Source organism: Gymnoscopelus microlampas, assembly GCF_963454915.1.
Source record: "Gymnoscopelus microlampas genome assembly, chromosome: 10".
Lineage (NCBI taxonomy): Eukaryota > Metazoa > Chordata > Actinopteri > Myctophiformes > Myctophidae > Gymnoscopelus > Gymnoscopelus microlampas.
This window is the reverse complement of record NC_139947.1, coordinates 29,150,596-29,172,090: the sequence shown is the minus strand read 5'-3', so window position 1 is coordinate 29,172,090 and position 21,495 is coordinate 29,150,596. Positions and strand designations below refer to the sequence as shown.

Genomic DNA, 21,495 nt, shown 5'->3' with positions numbered 1-21,495 from the left:
ACCAGTACCGGTTCTGGTACGTGGTCAACTCAACAGGCTTTGAGTACGTCATGTTTGTACTCATCATCCTCAACACCCTCTGTCTGGCCATACAGGTATAAGAACCCTCCATTCAGTCTGTCACATAAAACATGCTACTGTAACAAAATATATCTATATTTTGTATTATTTCTCCCTCTTTATCTGTTCCTCACCCTCTGTTCTCTTCTCCCTCACCTCATCCTCTATATTGCGTATCCTCTCTCTGTCTCTCTCTCTCTCTCTCTCTCTCTCTCTCTCTCTCTCTCTCTCTCTCTCTCTCTCTCTCTCTCTCTCTCTCTCTCTCTCTCTCTCTCTCTCTCTCTCTCTCTCTCTCTCTCTCTCTCTCTCTCTCTCTCTCTCTCTCTCTCTCTCTCTCTCTCTAGCACTACGGTCAGTCTCAGCTGTTTAACTATGCCATGGACATCCTCAACATGGTCTTCACTACTGTCTTCACTGTAGAGATGATCCTGAAACTCATCGCCTTCAAACCCAGGGTAAGCCTCTCTGATTCGTTACCTTCACTTCAATCAGTAAACCAGTGGTTCTCAATTGGTTTCACGCTGGGACCCAAATGCGGCCTTCAGATCCATGACCCGCTATGAAAAGACATGTTTGGCCCCTGACTGACCCAGTAGTTTAGATACACTGGTCTAATGTTCCACCCAGTACCTTCTCTTTCACCATAACAAAGTGTCTCCCTTAGTTTTCCTCTTTAATGTTTTATCCCAAACAATATTACCAGTTACTTTTCTGTGACAGCGTGCAGCTTTTCCTGTTAATGGTACCCTCACACTCACTCTCTTCTTCACGCCCCCCTCACCCCCATATCCTCCCATTCCCCTTTTTACTGGTGTACTTACCTTCTGTACTTACCCTTGTTACCCCTCACCCCCCCCCCCCCCCCCCACACACACACACACACACACACACACACACACACACACACACACACACACACACACACACACACACAATCCCTTCCCTTCCTCCTCACACCCTGCCTGCTGACTGTGCGTACCGTACCACTGTGAGCAGGGCTATGTCGGGGACCCCTGGAATGTCTTTGATGCTCTGGTGGTGATCGGCAGTGTGGTCGACATCATCCTAAGCCAGGTAGACGCACGTCAGCATGCCGTATATCCATCCCCTCCTCCAACTGACGCTACTCTCCCTCCTTTCTTCCTTCCTTCCCTCCCATCCTAACTTCCTTAACTTGTTTGCTTTAGTCCTTTCCTTTCCTAGTGTCATGGTATCATTTCAGGGTTGGCTTTGGGTGCAACTTCTGGTCTCAAAGCCATTCTTTTGATTCTATTGTTGGTTGTAGTAGGACACCATTTGCTGCTCGGTCTAATTTTAGGAGCAAACCTAATAACGCTATTTGGCGTCTTTTCTCCCTATACTGGCCTACTATGCAAAATAGTGGTCAAGGTTTGAGAAATGTTTTGTTTTGAAGTACTGATCCAAAGTCTGTGGTGTCGCATTCTACCAGCCTGTTCTGAGAGTAAACTATGATTGACTTATTTTCAACCTTATCAACATGAGGCACAGTAGATATATGCAACATTTATATTCATCAGATTCAAAATTGAGGCATATTTCACACAGAAAGCTTAGCCTCCTCACAGAGGACTCGGTGTCAGTAAGGCTTTGACTGTCAATCTCTCTGATCAACTTTTTGATGTTCTTTTTTCTCTATTGTTCATATTCTGTCTCTTCTCCACCTCTTCTTCCCTCTCACACTTGTCTTCCTCGCTCTGTTCTCTTCCTTTCTCTTCCTTTTTTTCCATGTTGTCTTTGTGCCTTTGGGCTGGCGCTTGCAGCACTATTTTGCTGATGCATGGAACACGTTTGATGCCTTAATTGTTGTGGGTAGCGTGGTTGACATTGCCATCACTGAGATAAATGTAAGTAGCCATGGATGCCCCCCCCCCCTGCCCTGTGTATGACGTTGCAGAGAATGCCTGGCTAACTAATACTAATACTGTATAATAATAACTAATACTGTATCAGAGTTTCATTCATAATTTAGAAGTAGTTGTGTACATTACCTGTTCAACTTTTATAACATTTGCATGCAATGATGTTAGATGACCTTCTAACAATATAGTGATGAAAAAGCACTCCAGTGGTTAACAATACAGTGGACAAAATGATGAGTACCGTAATTTCCTGACTATAAAGCGCACCTGAATATATGCTGCAACAGACAAATTTAGGTAAAAAACAAATGTGTACAGCCGCACTGGACTATAAGCCGCATGTGTAAAATCCGCAGGGTTCAAAGCATGGGAAAAAAGTAGCGCCTTATAGTCCGGAAATTACGGTATTTTTTATAAAATGCTGCTCAAACGTGTTGTGTCTGAACGCAACCCCATTATTATGGTGAACTGTATTTACATTTGATCACTTTATGTACTATGTCCAGTTTCTCTGGTTTTATCCTAGTAGGTGTAATATTAATCCATTCAATACTCATTCTATAGTTATTGCAAGCCTACTTTGATGCCTATTTTTCATCCTGAGTTAGTACGATCGATGCATATGCCATATCGTAAATGTTTTGTGTCTGTCGGTCATGCTTTGCGTGTGATTTATACGCACACTATGCACTTACATTTCTGATACTGCCCAAAGGCAAGCTCTACTATGGTGATTTGCTGCATGAATGTTTGATACACAAGGACCATGCCTTTTATGATAATTATCTTTTTCAATGACACAAACTTTTCAGAGCTGATGCACATTTATTTCTGTTGACATATGAAACATTTTCGGATGGTTTGTCAAGGTTTTCCCCTGCTTAACATTTTCTGTCACATATTACAGGCTATAATTTAAGCTATGAATTGTAATAATCATTCCTTCACCATTGTAAGGCATGCATCTCACAGAAATGGTTTTACATGAATGTGTCATTGTTTTGCACGAGCGGCTTTATGCTGATGCTTGTATGTTTTAGTGTCAGGTACATTGTGCTTGTAGAGAATGCTTTCTTTTTCTCCATCATAATTTAAAAAAATTATACGATTACACATTTTAGGTTTCTGAGCAAATCAATGGTAATGACATACTGGGCAGTTGATATTCACAACAGGCATTCTGTCCTTGTTAATGGTAGGGCTGTTGTCGTACTGTAGGATGTGGTTATTTTTTGTGTGGTTGTAACTCAAGATTAATCGTAGGCTTTCGGTTTCAAGTCGGCAGCCATTCCCGTCGTCAAGGTGATAGTGGAGCCAGGGGTAAGAAGAAGCCCCTCCCCCCTTCGTCGTCATCCAAAGTCAAGTCGAGGCCTTGAGATTGAGATAGATTTTTTTTCTTTTCTACTCTCACCTTTTGTTGCTCAGATATTTGTCGCACACTGCTTGTTGAAAACATCAAGATGTTTTCTGTCAAACTGTCTTGCTTGTTCGTGATGAAATATGAGCCTTGAATGAAAAGGGCGAGATGAGTGTTGAACGTTTCTCAAGGTCTCATTGTTTTTGTCTCATTTTGGCCGTGAATCACAGGCTTTGTCAGAGGCCTTGCTTTGATATGACACTTGTTTGTTGAGAACTTGTTTGTTTTATTTGGTTGCACAGCATGACAGATGTATGTAAAAGACTGTATGAATGTTTCAATCATAATGCACTATTCCACACCTTTTTGTCCCAGTCCCATTTGTTTGTTTCATAATGGGATGATAAAAGCTCTGTCATGGCATTTTATAAATGTGTTCTATGGCCTCTACTGTATGTCCACCATTTCTGGACTATAGATTCTCACCTGTTGATAGTTTCTGTGGCAACCACTCACAGAAGCATGCTCAGTGTGTGGGTTATGTGTGTAATGTAGGTCTGTTTTGTTGTATAAGCCATTGGTATTTAATGGGCACGTGTTCTGTTTTGCTTCGTTATAGTTGCATGGAGGAAAAGGAATGCAGTTACAGCACAATTATACAGTACAATATAAATATAGAATGTATGTCAGATGTACTTGTGTGTATGGATGTACAAACAGATTCATGTCAGTTGTGCATGTTAAGTTAGGGATGGAATGATGCATAGATTATAATAATCAATTCAATAATGGATGGATGGATGGATGCACAAATACATTCATACACAATTCAGATGAATGAAAAAATAAATTCTTTGTCTGTAGCAATGCATAATACACCTGTTCTCTCACCTTTCATTCCATGTCTCATCCCTTTTATCATCTAATCCAAACCTCAGAACACAGAAGACAGTGCTCGAATCTCCATCACCTTCTTCCGTCTGTTCCGAGTGATGCGATTGGTCAAACTGCTGAGCAGGGGGGAGGGCATCAGAACTTTGCTGTGGACCTTCATTAAGTCCTTCCAGGTGAGACTGTCACTCCTTACTGCATGAGGGAAATTTAAATGAGAAAGGTTTGTTAAATGGCATATGAGTGTATAGCAGGAAGCAGTGAGAGGCCTCTCAAATTTAGTGATGCAAATGGATAATAACCAGTCAGATGTGGTTAAGTTGTATCATGAGCCATGGAAAGACTCATATTTTATAGGCTTCTTGTTTGAAAATGTACTGTAGGCCCATTGTCTAATAATAGTGTTGGAATTGGTTGAAAAGCAGAAGCTAAGCGTTCACAGGAATGAACACAGCGACTCTTGCAGTGATGAAACCTGTGAAATGTCTTATATGGCACAGTAACTGTGTTCTTCCCTCTCAGGCTCTTCCCTACGTTGCTCTCCTTATAGCCATGCTGTTCTTCATCTATGCTGTCATCGGGATGCAGGTACCAACTCCCATTTATTCTCTGTAATTTGGGCCTCTCATGAAATGCGAGAGCCCTATAGTAATCACTGTCTCTTTTATTACTATTCTTCTTGTTACCACTAGGGCGGCCCCTGTCTGACCTGTCAGAACAGAAGTTCAAGGTTGTTTTTTGTGTATTATTTTGATCTCAGTCTGTTTTTAATACTGACACGCTGAGACAATTCATAGCGCCTTTCTGAGTAATAGCAGCATTCTTGTTGTTTTGATGACTTATCTACAGTTTTACATTGTAACATTTTAGCTAGCATGTTTGATTACTGGATATTTGTTGCATAGGATTTATGCTGGGTGGTTGGATGAATGGTTAGTTGGTTGGTTGGGTTGTTGGTTGGTTGGTTGGGTTGTTGGTTGGTCGGTTGGTTGGTTTTTAGGTGGGTGACAAGTTGGTTGGTTTGTCAGTTCATAGTTAAACGGTTGTATATTTTGTGTATTTTAGGTGTTTGGGAAGATAGCAATGGTGGACGGAACACAGATTAACCGCAACAACAACTTCCAGACTTTTCCACAAGCTGTGCTTATGCTCTTCAGGTCTGTATGTGTGAAATAATGTACAGTATGTATCTGTCAGCACGCGTGTGTGTGTATGCATGTGTGTATACATATATGTACTTGAAGCTGGCCTTTCTTCCATTGTACACCTATGGTTTCCTTTACATGTTGTTGCATGCTCCATGTGTTGGGACTGTGTATTTGCAAGAAACTGGTGATACAATACTGTAAGCAAGGCAATATATTGTATAAAGAATGAATAAAAATACAGAGATCAGTGTCAGATCAGTGGGATGTGCATTTGTATTCATCACAGTCCCTGTAGCATCCAACATCATGGCTTTTTGACACAATAGTGTTTTTGAGAATCAATACAGCATGACAAAACATAAAATTAACATACTCAAGTACAAACATCGATATTTCCTGACACCCTAGTATGCGTGTTCTATTCCTATCATAGGTGTGCTACAGGCGAGGCGTGGCAGGAGATAATGCTGACCTGTCTGCCAGGGAAGCTGTGTGACCCCGAGTCAGACTACAACCCTGGAGAGGAGAAGACGTGTGGCAGTAGCTTTGCCATTATCTACTTCATCAGCTTCTACATGCTCTGTGCTTTCCTGGTATGCTTTCCTGTCATCAAACTGTAGTGTAGTGTATAGCATGTACGCCCCAGGGTTTGATCCAACCAGACTTAGCAGGGCTGGTGTGAAAGTGCCCTCATTGTGTCGTCACATGTCAAACGCAGCTGTTAAGTTGTTTTCTTACAGGGTAGAAGAGCATGGTTCTTTCAGAGATATATTCCGATTTGTTTTGTTTATCTCAGATCATCAACTTGTTTGTCGCCGTCATCATGGACAACTTTGACTATCTCACCCGTGACTGGTCGATTTTGGGGCCTCATCACCTAGACGAGTTTAAAAGGGTTTGGTCAGAGTACGACCCCGAAGCTAAGTGAGTGCACTGACTACAAGTTCACCTTCCTTGTGAAAGAAAATGTACTTAAATGGCAGAAACATCCATTATTTAAATAAAGAAGAAAAACGTATTGAAGGTATTGCATTGCTGTAATTATAGTTAGTTTGTAGAAGTTACTGTTTTTACTTTGTAGAACTTACTTGTTTAATTAGTACTCAATTTACTTAACCACTTACTATTGTTGTTGGCTTGCATTTTGTAAGTCACTGGGGATAGGAGCGTCTGCTAAATACCTAAATTATAATTGTTCTGTATATTACAGTCATTCATTTCCACTGGCTACAATGAGTGACTTGGGGCGACGAGACGCCTGGCGATAAGATCACTGACTAAAAAAAAGTGCAAATGAGCAGCGACTAGATTCGAGCGATCACAAGCGATGTGAAATTGTAAAGAAAGGAAAGGACTAGACGAAACAAAATAACTTTTAATTTGCGCTCCTCGCCCCCCCCCCCTCTCTCTCTCTTTCTATCTCTCGCTCACTGTGAATTATTTTTATACCAATTCATCACTTAATAGTCATACTTAAAGGGCCATTTCAGTCTTCCTGTGACCAACCTTTAGATACTGATCCAGCCTTTGAGCAACATATGTGTTTTTTTCTTCATTATACCAGGGGCAGGATAAAGCACCTGGATGTTGTTACCCTGCTCAGGAGGATCCAACCCCCCCTGGGCTTTGGCAAGCTCTGTCCTCACAGAGTGGCATGCAAGGTGGGCTACAACAACCACACTATCCTGACTGTTAACTTAAATGGATACATTTACATTGAGGACTTTTACTGGTATGTATAGTGCATACAGTATAGTGCATACAGTATTAAACGGCTTATGAAGAAATTTAATATCACACAGAATTTGGTATCCATCAAATCGCATCCGTCGTGTGTGAGTGTGCGTTTCTTTTTAAGAGGCGTGTGTGTGAGTGGCTTTGTCATCCTATTTGTGTTGTAATTAGTTGAATGTGTTAGATTAGATGCCATGCTATATGGATACTGTACATACAGTCACTTGTAGAAGCGTCTGGCACCTCTTAAAAATGGGCTATTTAAAAAGTAATCTCAATTTGGTAAACAGTTATTTGGTCACAGGTGGTAGATAACAATGACAGTTAAACTCTAGTAATAATAACTGTATTTTTAATTTATTTTGCTCATAATTATGTTTATTACTGTATGCGTTTCAGGCAGAAGCCTTGTATCTCCATTTTTCTACTTTTTATGTTTTCTTTTGTAAATAAATGCCCTACTTCATCGTACAAGCTAGAGTACAAAATAGCCAATCTCCAAACTCACAACCCATCGTGATGCGACACGGTGTGAGCTTGGAGATCGGCTATTTTCACTATTTTAATAAAAATGTTACGGTTTTAGACATAAAAGGTTTCCACCAGACAGAGACGATATACTCTATTATGTTATTTCTGTGTAATGTACTGTACACCTGTTATTTTAAGGGTTACCCTTTCCTCCATTCATTCTTTCTCCTGTATTTGCCTGCAGCGTCTGGTGGCAATGAACATGCCCCTGAACAGTGACGGGACAGTCATGTTTAATGCCACACTTTTCGCCCTGGTCCGCACAGCACTCAAAATCAAGACTGAGGGTGAGTTCATGGATTAAACCAGTGGTTCCCAAACAAATTATGCATCAGGACAACATTTCTGGGTCGGGGACCAATTTGTATAGCTTGTGAGTAAATATTAAAAAAAAAATCTAAATAATTTCATGAATCAAAAATCAAAGACATTCTATAAATGTATTTTTTTTAAAGAAGTAGCCTAGTGAAAATAGCTTATCTACAAGCACACAACACATTACGTCGTGACACGTTGTGTGCTTGTAGATCGGCTATTTTCACTAGTTTTAGTACCAGGGCGACATACAATTTTTCTTTTGGGTCTCAAGCTAAAAAGTTTGGGAACCACTGGATTAAACTAGATATTTAATATTGTTATTATTTTTTGGTGGGTTTACGTTGATTGCTATGTGGACATGTGTTGATTTATTTCCTTTCACTTGGCAAATCAAAACCCTGTGTCTTAAGAGATTCTTCTGCCTCAAATGAAGTTATCATTCGTGCATAACTTGATTACTGTAAAATATGTGATCTGAAGAAAAGGAGGGAGATGTATGAGAGTAAACACAAGTATAAACGTATGTAGTGACAAATTTCAGCTGCGGTTCAATTTCGGGGAAACTTTCCATTCGTTAAACACTCTGCTTTAGTCTAATGTCTTTCTAAATTTTAACACAAGAGGGAGCTGTTATCTACAATGAGTGACCACTGCCTCAACAGAAGTGGAGGGGAGTGTGTGTGTGTGTGTGTGTGTGTGTGTGTGTGTGTGTGTGTGTGTGTGTGTGTGTGTGTGTGTGTGTGTGTGTGTGTGTGTGTGTGTGTGTGTGTGTGTGTGTGTGTGTGTGTGTGTGTGCGCGCCCGCAATACTTTTATCCAAAGGATCTTACAATGACTCTTTATGTTTTCGATTATTTTTGCCAGACCCAGGGGGTCGGACTACATGAGGCTTTGTCGGTCGGTCTGTCTGTCCCTCTTTTCCTCTGTACACACGTCATGCGAAGTCCGGCCATTCAGATTTCAACCACTAGGGGTCTGGCAGTACCGCCTGATTATGGATCCCACCAACGCTCCAGGATTTAGACCCGCCTTACCTGTCTGATTGGCTCCCTGGCAGGCATAGTTTTACTGAGGTTAGGGTTAGGCATAGTTTTACTGAGGTTAGGGTTAAGGTTAGGTATAGGCATAGTAGCAAAAACGAGAACTGTCAATCACAGCGACTACTGGCCAATCACAGCGGGTTTGCCAGGACCTGGCGTGGGATTCATAATAACGCGGCAGTACCAGGTCTCCTGGTTCCCTTGTTCATTTCCTTTTGTATTCTGTTTGTCACCAAGGCAACCTGGATCAGGCCAATGAGGAGCTGCGGGTAGTGATTAAGAAGATCTGGAGGAGAACCAGCATGAAGCTGCTAGATCAAGTGGTGCCCCCTGCAGGCGGTCAGTGGTTAACACGTATCATTTCCCAAAATATATCTCTCTCAGGCTGTAAGTCTCCCTTTCTCTCTCTCACTCTGTACGTTTTGACTGTCTGTCCCACTCTCTTTCATGTATGTAGCAAGGTTATATTTATTTCTGCACCTCTCTTCAAATTTGCTTCTCAAATATAGTTTCTCAGGAATGAGTTGAGAGCAATGCATGTGTGTTTACTTTTACACTGCACAAACAGCGACCAACTCCGTTCGCAATCACTCATCCAAGGGTGGAAGGTTGGCCTTGTCATAGGGAGGCTGACCACTTACAAACGTTTGGCTTCCTATTAGAGATGCACAATATTATTTAAACTTTTGGTGAATATCCGATTACCGATTAATTGCATGGTCAAATCGACCAATACCAATATTGCAATACAAGTTTCCAGTAGGGATTTGAACATGTTTGCTTTTTAAGGCTGATGTTGCCGATAACGATTTGATGATTAATCATAGATCCTTACTTGCTATTAATGCATTAATGGGGCCAGGTGTGCTTATTGATCATAGTGGGACTTGCTGCGTTGTGTGTTTTACAATGTTGTAATGTGTGCATGTTACGATTTGTCAATATATCGCCTTGTCCCTCTCTTATAAGTCACAACTTTCTAAATGTTAATTTCTAATCAACATTGCTGTTATGCAGTGTTATTATAAATTACCTACTTTGTTTCAGTATGTAGTTTTGTTTCTACTGTCTTCAGTCTAGCCGACGTTATTTTTTTGTTCAGTATTCTGTCTTGTCTGTGGTGTGCTTGTAGGCTTCTGAGGCCAAGTATCCTGGATTCAACAACAACTGCATGCCTTTGTATAATTTTCTGTCCATTATTGTTTCTCTCTCTTCTGCCAAGCTTCTCTCCTCCTCTGCCGTAGAGTGTTCATTTGCTCCTCTTCCTTCTCCTCTCCTCTCTCTCTGCTGTCCTGAGCGCTCTGAGGCTGTTCTGTTTTAGTTGGGTGGCATGGAACTAGTTACCTCACTCACTTTCAGGCTCTGTTCAGAAAACATTTATACAAAAAGAAAGAAAGAAAGAAAAAACTAAACAAGAAATTGACCACCGCAGATGAAAATCTTATTTTAAGATGCCTTTTGAAGGGAAAGAGGGTTTCCTTTAATTCAGAGAGGACAGTAAAGAAAGGTAGCTACAAAGAGAGGATAGGTGACAGGTAAAAATGTTCCTCAGCCTATCATCAAACGAGGAACATGTCTTAGTATGTTCACATCATTAAAAAAAAAAAAAATTGAAAAAAAAAATCAGATCACATGATGTGCATTTTGTTTCTTTAATAAAAAACCTTTATGTGCTTAGCAAAAAACATGAAAAACAAGCAGTGACTGGTAGGGTGGGGAACTACTGTGAACATGACGTTATTTTTTCTGAACAGAGCCTCTGGTAGTGTCTCTGGCTGTGTCAGGATGCTGTATATGAATGTGCTAGATGCATAAAAATGGCTGCCTCTTACTGTAAATTGGAGGTCCTGCTTTTTGTGCATCAGTCAAGAGTAGTGGCTCTCAACTCCAGTCTGGAGACCCAGAGCTCACAGCTGGTTTTCATTCTAGCATCTAATCAGGGGCTAGTTGAGATCAGATGACGGCAAATACCACGCCTACCTGTAGCCTGGGTCCCTAAAACCTGAGTTCAAAACCACTGGTCCCAAGGCATGTATGTGCAAGGTGCATACAAATATCCTCCTGTGGGGTTGTTTCCAACACACTGTATATTTTGCTGTGTGAGGGAATAACAAACAGAAGGCTTTCTTACTATGCACTTGGCCAGCTCTCTTTTCATTGTTACTTTGACCTTGATTTGGCTCAACTCAAACTGTGTAGAGGCAAAGTGCCAAATAAAAGAGAAATATACAGCATGCGGATTTCTTAGATGTCCTGATACAGCCGGTGTTTTATTGTCTAGTATTCCCAGTCTGCTTTTAGCAATGAACAGTCTGAGTGAATCAGATCAAACTACCTGACTAGAGTGTTTCTGTGCTGCCTCCTTGCATGGCGACTACTTAGACGGTCTGTGCTCTGGTTAAATGTAGTGCTTGTTTCTATGGGATGGTAGTTTAGAGCTTAAGCTCGCTGCTTTGCCTACCAATGAGTACTCTGCCTAGCTCCCTGCATGTGCTGATCAGTGTAAATCCTATTGCATCTCTCAGATATGAGCTGTCTCTACACTGCACCAATTGTCTGTCTTTAAATGTTTGCATACCTTTAGGTATAGAGAGGATCCTGCTCTATACCTGACTTTGTCCGTGTTCACCGTCAACGTTCTGATTGGTCAGACCCGTCAACGTTCTGATTGGTCAGACCCGTCAACAAAGTGATTGGTCAAGCTTCACGTGACACATGGCTATAAACACATTATAAACACATATCGATGACATAATGTATCAAAGGTGCCGCTACCTTCACACAGGGTGTGATTTTTTACTTTACTGTAATGTTTTGAGATCTCACGAGGTGTACTCTGATGTTGTGGTTGGAAGCATTATTTTGTGAAACTGTATATGCTGCCTTCTTGGCCAGGCCCACTTGAAAGAGATGACAATCTCAATGTAGTTTTGCTGTGGTAAAAAAAAAAAGAATTAAGTTACACTAAGATTATGGAATGATACCGCCCTCCCCTTAGGGCCCCCCGGACCACATGGCAAATGTTGTGGTAGTGTAAACGTAGCGTACAGTTCCCCGTAACGCATCACCGTACCGTACCGTACCCGAAACCACCTGGGGAGGTAGTCTCGGGTCCGATTGCTGCGGACTCGGGAACGGAACGTGGCAGTGTGAATCCATCCGTACCAAGAGAAGGAAGTGGACTGCTAATCATATATCATTTAGATATTTTTTATAATGACGCATTATTTTAGCTGGGTTATACCTTCTCATAGTTCTACTTGAATGTTGACAAGAAATAATAATCCCGCTAGTGTTTGAGTAGCGCGAGCCGTGAAAAATAAACACATGTGTGGCGAACGTATATATAAGGATAAATATACCAAGGATTAGTCCGTGACGTCACTGCTAAAATACCAGGGTGCAAAGACCAATGCACACACTGCTTTGGTTGTGTGTTGTTCTGTTATTTTATTATAACTCAAGACAACAGTCAAAGAACACAGTCAAACTTTATTATTCACTTTAAACTCTGACAAGTGACTCTTCTTCTGTGAATGACATTCTCTATCTTCCAAAGCCCCATAGTCAACACCGCCCCCATGAGGCACATATTTACCATTGCTGTTGCATGACGTGTACTCGAGTACGGAAGAATTTTGGCCAATGTGAATGCTGGCCAGCTGAGAGAGGCCAATCGTACTCGGGAACGGTTCGAATCAATCGGACCCAGTCTGAATCCGCCCTTAGACGCAACACAAGGTGGAGGGTGGATTCTTTTTGGATGTTGATGTCAGAGAGAGTACGACCATCCTCCAGGAGTTTACCAGCTAAAATCAACCTCTGCTGGTCAGGGGGAATGACTTCCTTGCCCTGGATTTTGTCTGTGACATTCTCAATGGTGTCACTTGGCTCAACCTCCAGAGTGATGGTCCTGCAGATGAACAATTAATAATAGGCTACCAACGTCATGTGACACACGCCATATTTGGGTGTAGCTGCAGTGCGACTCTATTTATGGTTATGTCTGAGTCATAGTGACACGTCTCCGCCAGCCCTCCCATTAGCCAAAATTATACTGTAGACTCCTTTTCCTGTCTTGCTCTTAATAAACCTTCACAAAGTTTTGCAATGTTATTGACTTCACAACAATATTATTTGATAATTTAAGGTTATGTTTATCCAAGCTGAAGTAGGAAAAGTTGTTACTGTTACGACATTGATGTATTTCATGCCAGAAATTCCTAGTTTTGCTGTACTGAGATTGAGATGTCGCAATGTTTAGTTTTATTTAGTACAGTAAGTAGGTAGACAGGAAACGGGGACAGAGAGATGGGGGGTGACACGCAGCAAAGGCCGTCGGGATCGGGACTTGAACCCGCAAAGTTACATTGGAGCCTAGGTGCCCGGACCGCTAGGCCAGCAGTCCGGGCCAAGATGTTGCAATGTTTTGTCAGGATTATTGAATTGTTTGAATATCTTGAGTGACAAATAAAACCTTTGTGATTTTTTAGTATATTATGTTGTGAGGTGTTTTGGTTCTGAAGTTGTGGAGTTGCTTTTTTTCACAATTAAGGAATGAAGGTTCTTCTGTGTTCGGTGCACTATGAAAGGTGATAAGTATTTGTAATTTCACAAATGAAATACCATAGTGGCGAGGTATTGTAGCACAGTCAAAATAGAGTTTTCATATTGAGGTTTCCATACCTTAGTCTCTGTTGGCCACTTGAGACCTGTTAGGTCTCTGTTGCGGTATCTTAGTATTGAAGTATTTCAACTTTGAGGTCACGGTGCAGTAGTGTCTGTGTCGAATGGCTAGTTCTGCTGAAATATCTTAGGGTGTAGGTTGAGTTATTTTTGGTGTCATGGTATTTTGGCGTTGAGGTTGTTATCCAGAGGTGCTTACTCGGCAGACTGTGGTGTGTCTGGTCTGTTCACTCAGATGACGAGGTAACAGTGGGGAAGTTCTATGCCACCTTCCTGATACAGGACTACTTCAGAAAGTTCAAGAGACGCAAAGAGCAAGGTCTTGTGGGCAGGCGCTCATGGGAGGGGCTCAACACCACCATGGCTCTACAGGTGAGTGCATCATCTTCCATCATTATCATAGGCAGGTCTTTATCTCTCAATTTAGTGACATCGGGTTTCTGGGGGACTTTCTGTAAAAACCTTATTAGTAGTGCATTGAAGTGCATTACAACAAATGTATGATGTACTGTATATGCCATGATGTAGTGGTTTGAATTTGTATTAAAAGTGCATCTGGAAAAACGGCTTCGCACCAGCTTGCCTGGCAGTTTTCCTGCAGCCCTTCACATCTGGGAACGCTTAGAGCTGTACACTGTACACAGCCTCTCTTGCACAAATAAAGATAACAAACATAGATACAGGAGGCCAATGAGTGTGTGTGTGTGTGTGTGTGTGTGTGTGTGTGTGTGTGTGTGTGTGTGTGTGTGTGTGTGTGTGTGTGTGTGTGTGTGTGTGTGTGTGTGTGTGTGTGTGTGTGTGTGTGTGTGTGTGCGCGCGCGCGCATCAGTATACTGTAGTTGTGTGTGTGTGTGTGTGTGTTTCTGCATATGTATACTGTGTGTGTATTGATTGATTTTTGTATTGATTGATTATTACATTTTCATGTCATGTATACTGTAGTCTGTGGGTGTGTGGCTCTCACCTGCTGTCTTCATTGCAGGCTGGCCTCCGCAAGCTCCACGACATCGGCCCAGAGATCCGTCGAGTCATATCATGTGACCTGCAGGAGGCGGGGCTAGTGGACATCAGTGGACAGGACGAGGAGGACACATACAGGGTAATAGTTCTTCATGTTGCTTATGTTTTAGTTTTTTTTTATGATTTTACTGTTTATAATTCAACAAAACATCTATGATTTTTAAAACACTTTTACTCAAATGCATTGACAGCTCATGAGTTAACAGTGGGATTTTGGCATACATCATTGTCCACAGTTTCCTGTGTTTAGAACTAGCTATACTCTCTTGTGTTGTACCAGCCTTCACCACTTCCTAACTCTCGACAGCGCAATGGTGGTCTGTTTGGTAACCATGTCAACTACGTCAATGGAGACCAGCGAGGCTCCACCTACCTGACAAACGTCACCCAGCGACCACTGCAAGTCCTGCCCCCTACCTTCTTCGCCTCCCTCAAGCCTCCCCTCACCGCCATGGGAGCCGTTGACAGTGAAAAGGGAAGGGAGAGGAACTGTTCACCAATCCAGTATAACCACCATTATCACCCCCCTAACCTGCATAACTACCCCCACTCTAACTTCCCAATCCACCAGTCCCCCCTGTCCTCAAATGCCAACCTCAACAACGCCAACGTGCCCTCAGTTCTCTCCATGACCAGTGCGAGGAAGCGGAAGTACTCGTTAAGGCGGGACGGCCCACATTCAACCGCCAATGGGGTGCCGCCGTCCTCGGGCTCATCCAATCCCGGCAAGGGAGAGTATGACAGGGCTTGGAAGTCACATTCAGCAAGGTCAGTCGATGGAGACAACAGCGATAGATAATAAAAATGTGAAAACTCCTATATAACCACAGACAGAATGGATAATCTAGCGTTTTGATGAAACTGTATCCAAACAGTTGAAAGTAACTGTATAACTCAGCTGAACCCCCCAATGGCATTTTCCATTGTGAACCTGTTGCCATGAACTCTTTCCAGAAAATGCTGAGTGGTTATACTGGATGCAAAAAGGTTTGCTTCAAACCATCCCCATAAAATCACATCATGTCTAACACTTTGAAATGGATGTATAGTGAATCTTATACAGTGCATGGTGCTGTATGACTTGATGAAATGAATTTGTTAATATTCATAATTTGTTTAATTTTATGATACAGTTAATAGACTAGAGATTCATTACAAAAATAAATGTGAAAATGATCAACAAAAAAGGTACCGCTTATATGCTCTTTATTAAACAAAGAAATACATGTTCAGGTCTGATACCAATTTCATTCAATCAGGACAGAGAACTCATGAATGATACTGGATAAACATGTGAAATTGGAAGGGATGAAACAAAACAAAAAATGAGCGTACAAAATAGAATTTGGAACATAAAATGTAAGCTGATACATGGCTTCTCTCTCCTGATTGGATGAAATGAGTAACCCTCCTAAACTGTATTTTGTGTTTACTAAATATGTGGAGAGACAGGGAGACCCCTGTTACTGCACTGTATAGCAATGGTTACTATCAGAATATAGAGTTTAAAACTTTTAATAAATAACAACTTTTTGTTTTAAACAGAAAATACCATTTACAGCACCTTTAAGGATACATCCTCCTATATATGTATTCAGTAACAAAACAAACCAGATATTAAACAACAAACCATTTTGGAACTCATGTTCATTTTCCCACCCTCTTTTCTCCTCTTCCCTTCCGGGTCCTACATCCCAAATAAACCTACCTATCTGAATGGTTTGTCACTGTTATGCTCGGAGAAGGACTCACTACTACGAGGCCTATATTAGGTACTGTATGTGAATTATTTTGAACCTAAAAGATTGCTCCTTGGGTATTGTGTCTTTGACGCCAGGACTTTGACACCTCACACCTATACATTGCCTGATAAAAGTATTGTTGGTGATGGTGATAGTTGTGTAGGAGAAGTGAATCCGCTGAGGGGTGTGTACTTTAATTACAGTACATAGTCCAAGTTCAGTTATTGAAAAAAGAAAAAAAGAAAATGCTACTGACTGATAAAAATTACGATGGAAGCTCTTCGCAAATGAAAATTGACCTTATAATTCCAGGATAGAAACAGGGGGTGGTCTCATCCCCACCATTTGTCGAGAGGAGCCGGGGGCCGAGGACATTGATGACGGGCGGGGGTCAGGGGACTACTACAGTGGGGAAGAGTTTCAGGAGGATGATATCATGCTCACCAGGGAAAGGTATTGACTGTGGCCAAAACATACCTTTTTATAGCCCTACAGTACATATGGAACTCTGTATCGGTATTTAACCATAAGAAAAAGACTCAATTTATACAAAATCAATACAGTTAAAATGATTTATTATTACCGCTGAATGCCATCATAATCCGAATAACATGAAATTGCAGACAGTTGTGATATTATAATATTTATCAGGCATTTCCCAAAAGGAAAGGCATGTATTTAATTCACTCTGACCAGAAGCAGGGACAAAAGAAGGGCGGATATCCAAAGCAGATGCATGGATTCCTCCTCCATCCCAAATTGAACCCTGGCCTTACTCTTGTTTTTGCAGGTTGCCAAATAAGTTCTGCCATGACCTCGAAGAAGGAGAGTTTGACCTTGAAGCCTTCAGGGGTCACCACCAGCCTGGCTGTTATTATGACAGTGACCAACAGCCCATCTACCAGGACGGAAGGCAGTCACCTACCAGACTCTTTGTACCCTCGCCCCATGGTTAGCGTTTGTTGCTATTGTTTTTGTCATGAATTTATGTCAACTTTTAATTGTCTATTTAATTCAATTGTGTTAACGGTGAAATTTGTTACACTATCACAGCGCAACTGCAACTACACAGAAACATCCTCAGTGTTAATCTAACTAAGAGTTATTCGCAGAGCTACAAATGAATAAATTAACACTGGAGATTTTACTGTGTACTGTAGTGTGTACACATCATACATCAGCGGCCATAGCTGAGTGGTTAGCGAGCCCGCCTATGGAGCTAGAGGCCCTGGTTGTCTCAGGTTTGATTCCAGGCCAGGCCAGCAATGTGTCGCAAGACTCTTAACCCTTAATTGCTGCCTGAGGCGCTGCCCCCATAGTGCCCACTGCACCGTTACTTAGGATGGGTTAAGTGCAGATACCTCATCTCACTGCTATGCAAATATACAGTGATAAATACCATAAAGGAATGTGGACTATATTATTATTTACTTATAATGAGCAATAATGAGTCCTGTTCCTGTGTGTTCTCTCAGCCACTAGACCTACCTTCAATTTTGAGTGTCTTGGGAGAAAAAGCAGTCAGGATGAGGGTCCTCCTTCTCCCTCCTGCACAGCAGTACCCCTGCACCTTATGCAGCAACAGGTAATTTCACTACCCCTAAACCTTATGCAGCAACAGGTAATTGTACTACCCCTGCACCTTATGCAGCAACAGGTAATTGTACTACCCCTGCACCTTATGCAGCAACAAGTAATTGTACTACCCCTGCACCTTATGCAGCAACAGGTAACACTGAAGTACATCTAATAAGTTCTGTACTTAACTAACATTTTGACACTTACACAGAAAATATTGTACTTTTCACTCCACTACAATGATTTGACAAGTTTTGTTACTTTGCAGATTTAGATTATTATTACAAAACATACATTAACTAATAAATACATTTAACATACATTTAATGTAATTAAAATCAGCCCCTCCTTTACCAGCTGCAACATTAAACTGATGAACACATTAAGGCATGATGACAATGCCCTCTAGCGGCAGTGACGTCAGACTTCGGTGCTCTATTGTATATATATTTTGATGTCAACACGTAAATAAGTAAAATTCTGAATGTAAAAAGTGAGTACTATGCTGCTCTGACTCAAAAAACATACGCAAACAAACACATGAACACTTTATACATTCATACACACATTTCACACAGTTCAACTGGCTGGTTTGCTAAGATTCTTTTTATTTCCTCATGGATTCTCTCTTATGAATCATCATTTTTACCTTCTTTTCTGGTTGCCTAGGTAATGGCGGTGGCAGGTTTGGATGGCAGTAGAATCCACCATCTGTCACCAACACGGTCGCTATGCTCCTGGGCCACGCCCCCTGCCTCTCCCATTGGCCGCGACTGCTCTCCTAACTACACACCACTCATTCAGGTCTGAGGGTGTGTGTCTGTGTGTGTATATATATACACACAGTATAGTGTGTGTGTATATGGGCAGGGGTGTAGTGCTATTTTAACTCCTGGAGCACACCTACTGTATGACGTGCTCATGCGCGATTGCGTATGGTTACGTTTTGGCTTATTTCAAAGGTTATGTATTATCACTGTTTCCACGGTGGCAAGTTTACATATACTGACCAAATGTCAGATTGACTTTATGAATAGTTTCATCTCTCAAGTTCAACATGATGGTATGAATTTGAAAACATTATCAGTGACAGTGCCTATGACAAATATGAAAACTCAAGCAGAAAACACACTGTGTTATCAGCTTGCCCTGTGTTAATCTCTCAAGAACAGATTCTGCTCTCCGCTTGAATCTGTCGGGGGAGAAGCAAACCACGCCTACTTAGGAGACCATTTGTAGGATTTGTGTACTATTTTGTCTCTAGTGGCGATTGTGTATCTTGCTAAATTAACAATCTTTGCGTACGCACTGGCCTACAAGTGGGCGTGCCTTCCGATCAGGAAGCAGGCCGCGCTTTACCCAATCAAATGTAGTGGGCGTAATTTACTGTCTGTGCTCTCACTTCCCACTGAAAACAAACCGAAACTCATTTCACAATAGCGTCCTCGGAGCAGACAAAACCACGGAACGATATTCACATTTTAACTTGCTCTTTCATCATAGAAACAAGTGGGCTTATAACCAAAACGATCCATGTTCTCTGGGAGAAGTGGTGTTAGTGTTCCGTGTAGAAATATTGTTAGTGGGAATGAAAACATAAGGGCACCACCGGAAGTGGAGCGCTGAGGGTAGACCAAAAACCCTGGTTTCCTTGCGCACGGGTGCTACGTTGAGCTCCTCCCAGAGCCAAGTGAAAGAGTAAAAAACAGCAGAGGGGTTTTTCCTTTTTATTTGGCGATGGGTTCCCAGATTGGCCCTGTGTTGCCGGAGTTATTTTGCTGACAACCGCATCACGAAGTGTGTTCATATAAAAAGTGGCGGAGCGTTGTTCAGGTGCACTCGGACAGCACTAGACCCGTGGTTATGGTAGTTTGGTAAGAAGTTAGATTGGGGAGATTGATTGACAAAACGGTTGTGGGTTCGAATCCACCATGGTGCATTCGGCTTTGTCGAGCGTCTAAACAAACACAATTGGCCTGTGTTCGGGGAGGGAATATTGATATTGGTCATTGCACGTACTCCTACGGGCTGGGGCGGCACCTGTCAGTGGCGAATGTTGGGCGGAAGGAGTCTACGTCCTCCTGGTGGGGCTATTCAAAAAGAAGAAGACAAAGCAATAGATACGTATGTACTGTAGATCCAAACATCCAGAGGCTTGATTTTCACATCAGTCTGGATATCTGGGCCACATTTGGCCAAAATGTTGCTCTTTTCCTGTCAGTCCTTGATGCCTGGCGCTCAGCATTTTTGTATTCAGAATAATTGCAAGAAACTTAGAAAGTACTGTATAGCCCTATGTCTAAGTTAATGCAGTGCAATATTTGTTTTTAATAGTGTAATGTATCTTTGTGTTATCTTGTGTTATGACATGGTTTCTGCTTGTGTCCAGGTGGACTGGCGTGGTCCTGGCAGTATCAATAGCATCCCCGGCATGGTGAGGAAGAGTTCATGGTATACAGAAGCCCAGGATGTCCAGCCCAGCCGCTGTCCATCACCGTCACACCTACAGTTACCTACTGAGAGACGGACACACTTCCTGCAGAAGAGAGGAAGTGCCAACAGTCTGGTTGAAGCTGTGAGTACAGACAAACAACCATACACACACACACACACACACACACACACACACACACACACACACACACACACACACACACACACACACACACACACACACACACACACACACACACACACACACACACACACACACACACACACTCTACAATGTAGAGTATGCGTGTATGTTTTTGCACTTGTGTTGTTAACCCATCATGCAGAGTCTACATGAGGATTTTAGCCTCAATGTCTGACTGTACCTTGTGCTGTTTATATTTCTGACTAATAAAGTATTCAATCAATCAAATGGGTTAACAACACAAGTGCAAAAAGAAGCACACGTGTGCACACTCATACACACAAATGCTTGCACACATGTACTAAAACACAACATTTAAGAGACAAATAAGAGACACAGACAGATCATTCACAGTCAGAGACAGAATTTATAGCAGCGGGGCTCTAAGGATATTATGTTATGTTTATTATCACAGGTGCTCATCTCAGAGGGCCTGGGCATGTATGCCCGTGACCCAAAGTTCGTCACAGTGACCAAGCATGAGATTGCCGACGCCTGTGCGATGACCATCGATGAGATGGAGAGTGCCGCCAGCAACCTGCTGAACGGCACTATTGGTAGTGGTGACGATGGGGGAGCGAGTGGATCTGCCGGGGCTGGGACCAGTAGCTCGGACACACTCTTCACAACCGCAGGGCTCAGGGACTGCAGTATACGAGACTACAGTGATGAAGAGCCAGACATTTTGGTCAAATGCCAGGAGGAGGACCTGACAGATGAGATGATATGTGTCACAATGCTATAGCGGCAGCTTGCAATGGGATCATTTCGTTTTTTTTTATTTCATTTATGAACCTTTATTTTTTACTGGGAAATCACATCGCAGGAGGCAATCTGTTTTTACATTTCATCCTGCCACTATATGAACAACTG

At 42.0% G+C, this 21,495-nt stretch overlaps 1 protein-coding gene across 1 annotated transcript in view; it reads left to right on the top strand.

Moving 5' to 3' along the window:
* cacna1db (calcium channel, voltage-dependent, L type, alpha 1D subunit, b) overlaps nucleotides 1-21,367 on the top strand; it is a gene marked incomplete at its 3' end in the record, with an annotated part of 98,154 nt that extends 76,787 nt beyond the window's left edge. The window contains exons 30-52 of the mRNA XM_084070447.1: nucleotides 1-95; nucleotides 405-515; nucleotides 1,057-1,134; nucleotides 1,842-1,925; nucleotides 3,219-3,260; nucleotides 4,236-4,364; nucleotides 4,711-4,776; nucleotides 5,254-5,345; nucleotides 5,770-5,929; nucleotides 6,133-6,260; nucleotides 6,901-6,997; nucleotides 7,786-7,888; nucleotides 9,196-9,297; nucleotides 13,880-14,016; nucleotides 14,627-14,743; nucleotides 14,972-15,432; nucleotides 16,410-16,436; nucleotides 16,719-16,859; nucleotides 17,197-17,357; nucleotides 17,882-17,991; nucleotides 18,654-18,788; nucleotides 20,374-20,559; nucleotides 21,038-21,367. The exon at nucleotides 1-95 is cut by the window's left edge and continues 64 nt beyond it. Coding sequence (XP_083926573.1) covers nucleotides 1-95; nucleotides 405-515; nucleotides 1,057-1,134; nucleotides 1,842-1,925; nucleotides 3,219-3,260; nucleotides 4,236-4,364; nucleotides 4,711-4,776; nucleotides 5,254-5,345; nucleotides 5,770-5,929; nucleotides 6,133-6,260; nucleotides 6,901-6,997; nucleotides 7,786-7,888; nucleotides 9,196-9,297; nucleotides 13,880-14,016; nucleotides 14,627-14,743; nucleotides 14,972-15,432; nucleotides 16,410-16,436; nucleotides 16,719-16,859; nucleotides 17,197-17,357; nucleotides 17,882-17,991; nucleotides 18,654-18,788; nucleotides 20,374-20,559; nucleotides 21,038-21,367 — 3,092 coding nt within the window. The remainder of the gene's footprint in view (nucleotides 96-404; nucleotides 516-1,056; nucleotides 1,135-1,841; nucleotides 1,926-3,218; nucleotides 3,261-4,235; nucleotides 4,365-4,710; nucleotides 4,777-5,253; nucleotides 5,346-5,769; nucleotides 5,930-6,132; nucleotides 6,261-6,900; nucleotides 6,998-7,785; nucleotides 7,889-9,195; nucleotides 9,298-13,879; nucleotides 14,017-14,626; nucleotides 14,744-14,971; nucleotides 15,433-16,409; nucleotides 16,437-16,718; nucleotides 16,860-17,196; nucleotides 17,358-17,881; nucleotides 17,992-18,653; nucleotides 18,789-20,373; nucleotides 20,560-21,037) is intronic.
* Between the last annotated feature and the right edge of the window lie 128 nt (nucleotides 21,368-21,495).